This window comes from Convolutriloba macropyga, chromosome 7, assembly GCF_964194025.1.
Source record: "Convolutriloba macropyga chromosome 7, txConMacr16.3, whole genome shotgun sequence".
Taxonomy (NCBI): domain Eukaryota; kingdom Metazoa; phylum Xenacoelomorpha; order Acoela; family Convolutidae; genus Convolutriloba; species Convolutriloba macropyga.
In genome coordinates, this window is record NC_134474.1 from 64,157,953 (window position 1) to 64,171,325 (window position 13,373).

The following is a 13,373-nucleotide window of genomic DNA, read 5'->3' on the forward strand; positions in this document are numbered from 1 at the left end:
CCCATGGACAAGTCCAATCTAGTGCTTCCAGTATGGCGGTCCAAATGTTTAAAAATAAAAATAAACCAGTAGATCTGCGAAGCAGTCTCACTGATCTGCGAAGCAGTTTCACTGATAAAGAGAGACACAAGATAGAATTAGAAAAATCTTTAGAATCAATCAGAAGGTTTAATCAAATAAATGAAGAAATAAAAGAAACATATGATAAACACAATGCAAAATTAAAACAAAGAGAAGAAGATATGCATGAGTCATTGCGAAAGGCAAAAGCAAAATATTATCCAGATTTAGATCCACGAAGTGGTTATGATAAGGATAAGGATAAAGATAAAGATGTAGATTCTGATAAAGATGTAGATTCTGATAAAGATAAAGACAAGGATTTAGACTCATCTGATGATTTTGTCTATGCCCAAAAGCCTAAAACAAATAAGATTAGATGTGAAGAATGTGATGAAGAGATAACTCGAAAGAATTATAACAGACACATTCAATCACTTAAACATAAAAAGAATGAGCGAATGTATAATAGAAATAAAGTTATTGAGAGTGCTAATGAGGATGGAATAAAAGTTACTAATGAGGATATAGAACAAAAATTGGATGAGCAGTATACACGAAGTGGTAACACCAATACAGAAGAAGGATTAAAGTTTTGTGATAAGTGTGATATGTATCTTGATAATAATACTGCTTATAATAAGCATGTAACAACATTAAAACATAGGAAAAATGTAAAATTGGTTACTGGGGAAATAGTAGGGAATGAAAGTAAGTTTGATTGTGTGATATATAAGACAAGTCTGAGTAAATATAGTGTTGACCAACATTTAAAAACAAAGATGCATCTAGATAATGTTACCGGTAAGAGTAAAGATAATATATCTAAAGATCAACCAAGCAGCTTCACTGATATAACTGAAGGATTTTGCAATATATGTAATACTAGATATAACAACAAAAATGAACACAATGAATCAGAAGAACATAAAGAAAATAATAATCAGAAAAAACTTGATGATAAGAAGTGGAGAGATAAAGATAGTGAGTTAGGATTAGATCATAACATGAAGCATAATCAAATAATAATAACTAGTAGTAGTTATGAAGATCCTAAATTCTTAAAGATACTGGAGTCATTGCATAACATACATCCCCATATTAAGTTTAACACCTTGATGTAGTTAAGTATACAAAACCTACGGATGATAGGTTAGAAGAAAACGAATTCACCTTTAGGTTATTGACTAGGCAATATAATGGCCCACATGACTTAGATTTATCGAATGGAGAACTTGCGTCTAGAATGCAGGAACAGGAAATTAATCAATCTGGATGGAGTATGCAAAGATTTGTTAAAAGAACAATGTATATACATAGGTTTTATCCTAGTGGTGGATGTGATACTGAGTTACCATTCACATCTAGATATATACTTAATATACATAATACTGATAATAAGTGTTTGCTATGGTGTCTAACTGCTTATCCACATTCTGCGCCACATAATCCCAGTAGAATTAGTAATTATAATAAACCAGAATATATTAATGAGATAAAATTACCAATAGGAGAGACACCCCATATGTTTATTATTATCACTTAAAGAAAATACAAGAACTAAATAAAGATAAAATGCTATTCAATGTGTTTAATCTAAATAAAAATAAAACTATTAATCCTGTATTAATCAATCATAATGATCCTAAAGGGTGTAATAGATTATACTGGGATAATCATTACTTCCTATGTAAAGATGTATCATTCTTATTAAGAAAATCATCTAAACATATATGTTATCTATGTCTAAAATGTTGTGTATCATTTAGAACAGAAGATGCATTAAATAAACATTTGGATTTATGTAATACACAAAAACATATAGGTAGAAGAACATTCCATAAAGATGATTACTTAAAGTTTGATAGGTTCCATTATAAAAACAGAGTACCATTTGCTATGTATTATGATTTTGAATGTATAATAAAAGATGGTAAACACATTCCTATTGCTTGTGGTTTATATATAAAAAGTGACTATCCTGATATATTAGAAGATAAGTATGAATGTAATTGTGGCGATAAAGTAGTTGATTGGTTTGTGGATAGAGTAGATCATTATAATAATTTATTGAAAGATATTTTTGAAATCAATATTCCAATGAAAGAGGAGACTATTACTCCGTTATATAGTAAATGTTATTATTGTAATGAGGAAATGAATAATGACATCGTTAGAGATTATGATCATCTAAATGGTAAATTTAGAGGATATGCTCACAATAAAGGTAACATCCAAGCTAAGAATAATTTTGTACCAATGTATGCATTTAATTCTTCTAATTATGATAATCATCTATTTATAACTAAACTAGCAAAGAAAGTTAGACTAAAAGTATTAACTAAAACTGATGAGAATTATATTAGTATTGATATGGGTTATGCTAAAGCATTAGATATGTTTAGGTTCTTCCATCCACTTAGCCTAGAAGCCATAAGTAAAACATTGAGTAATGAAGAATGTATAACATTAAATAAATGTGGCTTAGAAAGACGTAAAGGTATATTCCCATATGAAGGGTTTGATAGTATAGATAAACTACATGAAACAACATTACCACCTAAGGAAGCATTCTATTATATGTTGAAACAAAGTGGTATTACAGATAAAGAATATAAGCAAGCAATTGATTGTTGGAAAGATACTAAGTGTGAGACAATAAAGTATTACATGATGTTATATCTTAAAACAGATGTATTGTTATCAGTTGATGTATTTGAAAAATTTAGAGCTATGTGTTTAGAATATTATGAAATAGATCCATGTTACACATATTCTACTCCTGGGTTAACCTGGTTGTGTGGGTTGAATTATACTAATGTTAGACTTAAATATTATAAAGAAAATACAGTTAATATTTATGATACAATACAACATGGTATTAGAGGTGGGTTAGCTTCAGTATTAGGTGATTGTCATGAAAAATGTAAGAATAAAGGTACAGATCCTGAGTATACTGGGAAAGAGAATTATCTAAAATATTTAGACTTCAATTCATTATATGCTTCTGCTATGGTTCAAGCCTTACCTACTGGTGAGATTAAAGTATGTGATATAATATATACTAGCTCTAGCTCTACTAAGGGTTATATCTACACTATTGATATAAAGGATAATGATGACTTGAAACAGAAAACAAACAAGTATCCATTCTTTCCTGAAAAGACTAGGGCAAACATTGGACAGTTTACAGATTATCAAAATGTAAATAAAAAGAAAGGATATAAATCTAATGAGAAGTTAATGTTAAAGTTAACGGATAAGGTAGATTATGTAATTGATGGAGAGATGTTAGATTGGTATTTAGATCATGGTTTGAAATTGGAAGATATTACAATTAAGCAAAAATTAGAGTATAGTAAGAGTGAGTGGTTAAAGCCTTATATTGAGTTTAATATTAAGAAAAGAAAGGAGGCTAAAGCTAAGGGTGATAAATTTGGGGATGTATTCTTTAAACTGATGAATAATGCCTTCTATGGAAAAACAATAGAGATTGTATATAATAGACAAGATGTAGAGTTAGTTAATGATGTAGATAGATATATTAAATTAGTAGAAAATATTAGTTTTAATTATGCTGTAGAGTTTGATGATGATCTAGTAGCCGTACATAAAACGAGAGGTAATGTTAAATTAGATAAGTTTAATTATATTGGATTTGTTATATTAGAAAAAGCTAAACTATTCATGTATAAAGCTATATATGATTACTTTGAAAAAGAGTTAGATTGTAGTTATCATTACACAGATACAGATAGTATATTTATAAACATAAATATTCCATTAGATAGCACTATAGAAAAGGAAATGGATAAGATAAAAGATATTTTACATAATAATGAGTTAAGTAAGATGAAGGATGAATTACCTAATGATACTATTATAGAAGCATGTTTCCTTAATGCTAAAGCATATTGTTACAATACTGTTAAAAGAGAAGAAGAGAAAAAGTTAAAGGGTATAACTAAAGCCACTATTAAAAAACAGATTAATTTGGAAGATTTTAAAAATGCTATATATGGTGGTGTCAGTAAATATATAACTAATTATACTATTGATAGTAATAAACATCATTTAGAAACTAAAGAACAATATAAAATAGCTATAGATCCATTTGATGATAAGGGCATTAGAGATAGTAATGGTGAATTTAGGTTTTACCAGTGAAGCTGCTTCGCAGATAAATAATTTTTATAAAATAATAGCAAAAATTAAAATTTATAAAAGAGTTAAGCTGGTTTTTTATTCAAGTTATCCACGAAGTGTTTACAACAATTTTCGCAAGTTGGTTTTACGTGCTTGTTACACGGTCCCACTAGATATACTGAAAAACACTAATCACTGTATTTCCACCGATCTCAGTGTTTTTGACTGTATACCCATCACAGTGTGTCCCATATACAGTCTCACAGCAGGGATCATCCTTTTTAAGAACTGTGAATTTGGTTTTTTTTTTATCTCAATTAGTTTCATAGTATTTCATCAAAGTCGGGGGACGTTCACTGGAGTCAGTGAGGAAGGAACCCCAAACCTTCCGTTTGCTAAAGCAGCTTAACTAGACTCGATGATTTAACCACTACACCAACTGAGACAGAAAGTTTTATTTTTAAATTGATTAAATATTGATTAGGGGATATATGAAAATTTTTATTATTTTAATATTTCCTTCAATTTTTGTTCAAGTTTTTTCGCAAGTTGGTTTTACGTGCTTTTTACACGGTCTCATTAGTTTTATACTATTATCTGGGATACGTTCACTGGAGTCAGTGAGGATAGAACGCGAACTATCCGTCTGATAATGGTTAATTACCAGCTTAACTCTGTACTAGTGGCTTGCACTAAGTGAGACAAGAAATGATAGATTTAAAATATAAAAGAAGTGAATATAGAGTAGTGGATATATAAAGGGAATTAGAGTAATGTGTATATGGGTACCGTATCGCGGCTCTATGTTGCGGAGGTACCCATATACACATTACTAAAGGCATGATGCCGGCCACCTTTCGATGACTTTGAAGCACTCAGTTGGAAATGAAAATCTCAAAACAGTCAGAAAAAGAAGACAAAAGTTTTATTTAAATCTGGAACTTTCCTATCTGAATTTATAGCTGCTGAGATATGTTGAATTCAAAGTTCGTTTCAAATTGGTTTCCTTCAAAAAATTTAAAGCAAATATTCAGCTCCCTAATTGCACAAAGCATTTTCTACTCGTACTTGACATGTAAATATTACTATTTCTTTTCCTTATGAGATATTTTCTTTATTTTCATGAAGCAATTCGTAGTTCTTTGTAATCAATTGTACTTTTTTAAAGAAAAGACGAGAGCTTAATCTTAAGTCCATAAACTTCCTCACTTATAGGTAATAAGCGCGTTGTAACACGCTGAGCACAAAAACAATTCATAAAAATGCAATTAATTGCGCTGAAGACCCATAAATTTTCCAGACTGGGCGTTTTTTGCGCCTCGAATCCGCTCTCTTGTGTCGTATCCGTAAATTAATCCACTCAGCTACTGATTTATGAAAATGTATCCATTTAATTTGATATTATAATATTGAACGGTCTTGCAAGAAATTCGCTGACAATTCAGAGCTGAAAATTACTATAAAATTTTAGCGCGTTTCATCGCTTTTAGAGCATTTTCTGCACGACATTAAATTGTACCGCAAGATTAAAACAATTGGAAAGAAGTTCAGGAATCAGAGCGAAAAAGCGTTGAATTTCTTTGGATTTCTTCAGGAAATTTTCAAAAATGCTATTGCAGCTCAATTCAGGGTATTATTGTGCAAAGAATTTGAGCCGAATTTTTCGAAACATCAGCTGCATTCGATTTGAGCGTATTCAGCGCCTGTTTTGCATATTTTCAGTGTATGCAGATTTTTTTTACAACATAGTGCGCCGAAACGTCAATGGCATGACCCACATGCTAATTTTATGAAATATGAGGTAGTTTTGTTAATCTCAGTTGCAATTTCATGAGAAAATGAACAATTTTATGAAACTCCACTGTATTTTTGAAGTACTCCACTCTAAATAAACAGAATTTGTACAACTGATGTACAAAAATTTTCTATAAAAAAATTTCTGCACGGAAACAGAAATTGCTGGTAATGTCTGTTTCAGCTTGTAGGAATTTGTATCATTAATCAGATCTTAGGTACAAGTCCAAGTGTAGGTAACCAAATAGGCTTGTTATTACTTAGAAACTATGCTTGTTCTGGCAGACATAAAAAAGTAGCTGATTGGATTTATCGTTATCAAAAAAAAAACATTTTTGATTTGTTTTTGCAGTACTTTGAAAACTAATTATTTCAACAATTTGTAATTTTTCTTGTTCATTCAAAATTTTTAAAAACAATGAGATAGAAGAAATATAAGTAGTAAGATCTGACACAGTTCTGCTGGAGTGTGATTAATTTGTTACGACAGCTAGCTTTTTAATTATTTCATCAATTAACCTCGATCGCCAATAGTTTGTATTGATTTTCGTCAACTCTGTCTTTGCATTCACATTCAGCAATTGATTGTAAAATAGGTGGTAACATACATTCCTAGAAAAGTAGAGAATTACGTTTGGAGCGAAGTTTAGCTTCGAGTGGTGGCACCTTTATGGTAAAATTTACATCCGTTGACTTTGTCGTGTAATAGAATTGGGAAGCCCGTTAATAATCTCAGACTAACTATGGCTGGAAATCACATTGACAGGTCGGAACTGAGCGGTTATAATAAATATTCAGTCTCAACATATACCTAGGGTGGGCAATAACTACAGACAGAAAAAAATAAATCCCTTGTATAACAACTTTGAACTATTTATGCTGAAATAAGGCTTAACACGAAAATTTATAGAGTCAGCATGTTGCATGCACTTGAGTTAAATTGCTGTCACTTTATCTCTAGATATTGTCAATTCTAACCATTGTTCTTAGATTGTTTGGATCTATTATGTTCTCCCGACAGTTTTTCATGCCTCCACTTAAAAACTATGTGTTGTTATATAACGCGTTACTATGTGAAACAAAAGCACAATCCCCTGAGGGCACAAAAGGGAGCCCAAACTGATTTATTTTTTTTTAATCCTATACAAAATAAGAGTACAGCAATAGTGTTATTATTTATTATATTATTTCAGTTGAAGGAGTGAAAGTGACCTTTTTTCAGACTTTACAATATAAAATTAGCCTGGGTGATCTCTGTGACCTCAATATAATCATAGTGAAGAAAACTGAGCTTAAAGAAACTCAAAATATCCAGGAGATACAATCATTCAGAACTGTATCAAAATGCTGAATTTTAAATGTGCAGGTTCAGCGCAGAAATACTCAGAGACTCAAGTCCGGGTCTATTATTACTGCAAAAATAGTTATAGCCCGGACTGAACTGGAATTTGAGATCAGTACTAGGCCAGTCTAAATGCAAGTCTACATGCACATATCAGTATTGTGCACGTCTGAAAACAACTCTGTAAGTCTGACAAGCCTTTGCCAAGACTTGGATTACACTTGCAAGTTGATTCCCGAGTCAAAACCAACTTACAAGTCAATTCTGAAAAATTCTGTAACGTGCCATGATTTTTTCATTAATTTTTATTCACTTTCTCGGGGCACCTGAAAACTGATACCAAGTCACATAGGGGGATTTTTGACATTTTTTTCGGCTAATTTGACGTTTTTTTCCCGGCTATTTTCGACATTTATTGACATGCCAAGACTTGCATTTAGAATTGCACGTCTTGGCGAAGACTTGCTTTTAGACTGACAAGTTTAAAAAGTGGCTTGATGATAGCTCTAAATCAGTACTGATATACGAATTGCAATTAGACGTGCGCAGTACTGATACTGACTTGCCGTTAGGTCCGGGGGTGGTAAGGAACGAGAGAAACGAAGACCAAAGAATGTTTCGACTCCTTTTCATCAAAGACGAATAATAAGTGTATTATTTACATTACACATTTATAATTTGGAAGAAAAAATTTATGCACCCAGGCAGAAGGTGTCAATGCCATTCGAAGTAAATTATATAAAATGAGCGGTGAATGCTGTGAAATTGCATAAATTAGGCGGAAAATGCGGTGAAAAAAGTTGTCGCCTGGTAGCGGTGAAATTACATAATTTCACCGCTGAATTTAGTGGTGAAAGTACACAAAATCACCGCTTTGAAAAAGTGTCCAAATTACGTGAGATAAGAGGTGAATGCGGTGCATTTACATAAATTCGCCGCTTATTTTAGTGCTGAAATAAACATAAATTCGTCACTAAAAAAAAGTGTCAAAAAATGAGAGATAAGCAGTGAATGCAATAAAATTACATTTTTCGTCTCTCGCGAGTCTCGCATTCTCTCATTCTGTCGCATTCGTTTTTAAGGGTTTTAATTTTAGGGGGATGGGGGATAAACTGATGTGAGATAAGGGGGGTAATGGGGAGTAAGATAGGAATTGTTAGATTTTACAACCCCCCCCCCCCCCCCTAAGTTGATCTTTTTTCACCGCAAATCTCGGTGAAATGCGGTGAATTTATGAAATTTCGGTGCTAGAGTAAGCGAGCGGTGAACTTAAAGAAATTACTACATTTCACCGCTAAAATATGCAATTTCGACGCTAAAAGTCGCAAATCATACAAACATTCAACGCTCATGTGTTACAGAACGTAGAGTGAATTTGATTTAAATTCAAAAAAATGGCACCGAATTTAGTGCGAGATGACGCAGTGGAAAAATATGTGCCTGACAAGCAGGAGGTGAGAGGTTCAAACTTGTGTAAGGCAGGTAGTTTGCAGTAAGAGGGAAAATGTTATACATAAATTCAGTACATAGTTTCATTGCATATCACCGCAAAATTATGTACGAAATTTGCGGTGAAAAAAATTTGACCGCTTATCATAAATATTTTCCCGTTTTTCCTCGACCGGGGCAGTGAAATGAAGATTCGAAATCCTGGAGTTGTAGTTGTCGTTGCCAATAATATCAATAATCCTTAGAATATACTGAATTTAATTATTTAGCATTGTTAGGGCCTGTTCACAACCGCCGTCCATTTTTTTGTTTTAGTTAACAAAATATGCCAAGCTGAAACACAACCAAGCAAATTTGTAACGAATCTAACATCTTGGCCCAAACTGAAAATCGTTCGTATTAGGCCAATAGTTGCAAACTCCGCAAACGTTTTCCGAACAAAACACACAGCGGAGACGGAAGTTAGCAAAGCAGAAGTAAAGGAAGTCGAAACTGAATTCACGGACGCAATATCAGTTCACACATCTGCTAGTTGTTCACAACTTACACCCCAGGCAGGTACTAACAGCCTTGACCCTGTGGATTACAATAGTGTTTGGAAGACTTTTGCGATTGTGTTGGATCGAATGTTCTTTATCGTGCATGTGGTGTTTGAAACCTCTGTTATTTTGGCAACATTTTTCAACCTATGAGAACTAAAATGCTTATAACTTATGATGTAAACTAATTATGTTACTGTTTTCGTCAAATAAGAATAAAAACATTTCATTAAGTGTGCCTTAATCACTTCGAACCAATGTATTAAATCGAGCTTTCATCAATTTTCAGGATCAGGTTAATAAACTGGAAAAAAAGTATTTTGTTTTTGAACTGGAAATCAATTTTTGTGATCATGTTTTTAAATATTGATTTCAAAAGTTTGTGTACATTTTCAAAAAAAAACTCTCAATTTTTATCGTTTCAGATTACAAAATTTTCCCACGAAACTGTCTTGTTATCACTTAACAGATAGCGCAGTGCCTGACTGAGACCTCTCACGACACTTTGTTTTTTGTGAGGTCTTAGACGACTGTTTTGTCAGTTTTTACAGTATATAAATTCAATTTTGTCAGCTTTTTAAGATAAAAATTCTGCTCATCAAAAAAATATTTACTGAGTAAGATCTGTTATGAGCTAAATTGGAAAAAGTTTTTTTTCTCAGGTTCGATTGATCAGAAACTGAACAAAAAATTGAAATCGGAGTTTGATGCCCGCAAGTATAATTTTTGAGATCATAATTAAAGCCAACTATATGTTCCCGGGTCAACGTGTCACCGCAATTCAAGGTAAAATTATGTAAGATAAGCGGTGAATGCGATGAAGTTACATAAATCAGGCGGTGAATGCGGTTAAAAAAACTTTATCGCCTGATAGCGGTGAAATTACATAATTTCACCGATGATTTTAGCGGTCAATTTACATAAACTCAGCGCTTACAAAAAAGTTTTAAATTGTGTGAGATCAGCAGTAAATGCGGTGAAAATAATGGGGAGTAAGGGAGGAATTGTTAGATTTAAGCCCCCACCTAAAATTACCCTTTAATCTTATATCTTTTTGACACCTTTTTCTAGGCGGTGAATATATGTAACTTCAGCACTAGAATAACCGGTGAGCTTACAAAAAATTACCACATTTCACCGCTGAAATATGTAATTTCACCGCTAAAAAATATAAACCATACAAAAATTCAGCGCGCACGTGTTACAGAAAGAAGAGTGAATTTGATTTTTATTCAAAATAAAAACTCTAGAAGTTAGTGAGAGCTGGCGCTGTCAAAGAAGAAGTGCGTGACATGCAAAAGTAGAGAGGTTCGAACACTTGTAAAGGCGGTGAAATGTGGTGACTTTTTGTAAGTTCACCTCTTATTATAGCGGTGAAATTACATAATTTCACCGCATTTCACCACAAAATTTGGTACGAAATTTGCGGTAAAAAATAAATTTTCACCGCTTTTCTTACTTTTTTTTCGATTTTTCCTCGACCCGGGATTCCAATTATGGCTCGACGAGAGTTAAATCATCAAGCTCGCATAGTCGACTGGGCATAGTCATTGTATTTTTGATTCAACTTTTTAAACAGTATGACAATATTTAAGACCCCTGTTGTTTTAATTGTAAACAAATTTGGCTTGAAGATTTATAAGTAAAATATTTTTTTCAAAGCGGTGAGTTTATCTTATAAGTAGTTGCAGGATCTTAGAAATTGCGATAGAAATCTTTTAAGGTCCAACATGATATTAAAACGGAAAACAAATGTAATGCCTGGTAATTTGTATTTCAAATCTTGAGAATATATCAGGCGGAATTAATATCCTGTGCTAGCAGCTAAAAATTTGGATGAAAAAATTTCCGGAATAATTGTGGCCCAGCATGTTTTTTCAAACATTGCTTTCACTTGGACGAAAAATTATTATTTTTTACTAATCTGAACACATACGATATGTTAAATTGTACTCAACATCACGCCACGCGGCATCAGTTCGGTTGATATTTTTGTGCATAAAATTTCAAAGGTTGTGGATTACTCAGCAACTCAAATTCAACTAAACCTAGATTAGATGAAAAAAAATTAACAGAATTTTGATATAATTCAATTTTTTAATCTCATGAACATGAAATAATTAGCCTATAACTTCAAATGCAATGTCTACTTTGTGTTAAAATTATGCTAGAAAGTGTCTGATTTGGCGCTAAATTTTCAGATATGGGATGACCCACCCAGTAAACCCTGCCCTTAGGTTTAGGACAATTCATAGTAGAAGAAAATCTCAGTAACAAAACAACTTCATTGACGCCTGAAACGTCTATCGGCCACACAGTCTTTTTTAATCAGTTACTAATTGAAAGAAAAAGTTGTCCTCAAATGCACTTTTATCGCGTAAAATCTGACCAATATTATAAGACAATGTTTGATTTTTATAAACAATTTTTGTATTTGGTCTTATAAAATATTTACAAGATCGTACAAGATCTCATACGAAAATTTGATTTGCGCAAAAGTTAAAGGATTTGCTTATGGTGCAGTCAGAGTTTTTCTCACTATTTTCTCCAATTTTTCTCATTCTTCATATTTTCTCACTTTTTTCATTTATGCTATTTTTTTTAAAATGGTTTTCTCAGCAAAACCATTGTAATCGGAAGAGTTGATGGAAAAATATATACTATTTATAAAAAATAGAATTGTGGTCACTTGATATGTTGAAATACTTTGATATTTAATATTAGTGAAGTTAACCTCAGGAAAAACAAAATTTAATTAAAAGTTATATTCACATAGCAGATCACTTCGTTGTTGACTCATAAATTTCTGAATCTCCCAAGAATTTTTATGATTTGGTGGCAGATGATCAAATGGTAGTTTGAAATAACTGATTTGTTAACTTTTGAAAATATTTTTTTGATCTAACTAAAGTATTATCAGATCTCACACAGTAACAATCTGGCAACAAAATTAAGTGATAGGTGCTGCAAAGACATTATTTTAGTCAGAATTTCGTCAGATCTGGCATCTGGCCCGATAAAATTTACAGAGTCACTAAGTATTCTCATCTTTTCTAATGTACAATCATTTTCATTTGCTACAAGATGATGAAAAAAAATGAATAATTAATAATTAGAAAAAAATTCATCGTTATCAATAAAGGCAAAAACCCTCTCGACTCAAAGATTTTTTCCGAGATCTGATATCTAATTGAGTTCACACAAACCAAAGATTATCATGGCTTTGAAGACAGACTTTCAAAATCGAGCTAAGTTTTGCTACCAACAAAATATTTTTTCAAAAAATCAACGTTAAAAAAGTTCAAAATTCTGGTTTTGTCAATTTGCGATCGAAAACAATGTTTTGAAGAAGAGTAATAGCTTGCAACAGAACTTTCGTTCTGATGAACTTTCAAACAAAAAGTCCAATTGTCGGTGGAAATTGTGTCCAATTATTGCAGATAATTATTCGTACGGTTGTTGAGTTGCGTATTTGATCATTTGCAATGAAAGTAAAGCATAATTAAGATGAGCACTAAATATTTTCAAAAAAAAATTTCGACGTCAGAACAGGATTTGAGATTGAAGTAGACTGACAGAGATGGTTTTGCATTTTGAGAACCTACTTTCTTTTTTAACCACGATGGAGACATTTCCCTATAGAGTTAAACAAATTGGTTATGTGCCATAGCTAAGATCATATAGGGTTCCAAAAGTCTTAATAAAATGCCTTGCATTAGCCTGCTCTGTTTGTTGGGAACCATTTCTGATATTAGGTCTGGTGTACTTTGCAGGATATTTCATTAGAGAACTGTTTACGGAACAGGTTCTGTTTTCCCTCACGGTTTCTGATATTGATGGGCCTTGATAGGATTCTAGGATTTCTATGTGATCTCGGAAATGTTTTTCAAATAATAAATAACAACATGTTTTCCAACAGGCTATCAAATATGAAATTGGCATTCACGTAAGTAAGTAATGTTCTATGTACAACATGTAATATTTCACAAACGAATTTCGTAGACAAAACTCTTTAAAAACAATTGTCAATTAAAAAAAATTGT

General features: G+C 32.1%; 1 protein-coding gene across 1 annotated transcript in view; it reads left to right on the top strand.

Annotated features, from left to right (window-relative positions):
- Positions 1-9,483, top strand: part of LOC142343102 (acetylcholine receptor subunit beta-type acr-3-like) — a 68,493-nt gene extending 59,010 nt beyond the window's left edge. Inside the window, exon 5 of the mRNA XM_075394789.1 lies at positions 9,107-9,483. Within this exon, the coding sequence (XP_075250904.1) occupies positions 9,107-9,483 (377 nt within the window). The remainder of the gene's footprint in view (positions 1-9,106) is intronic.
- Positions 9,484-13,373: the final 3,890 nt, after the last annotated feature.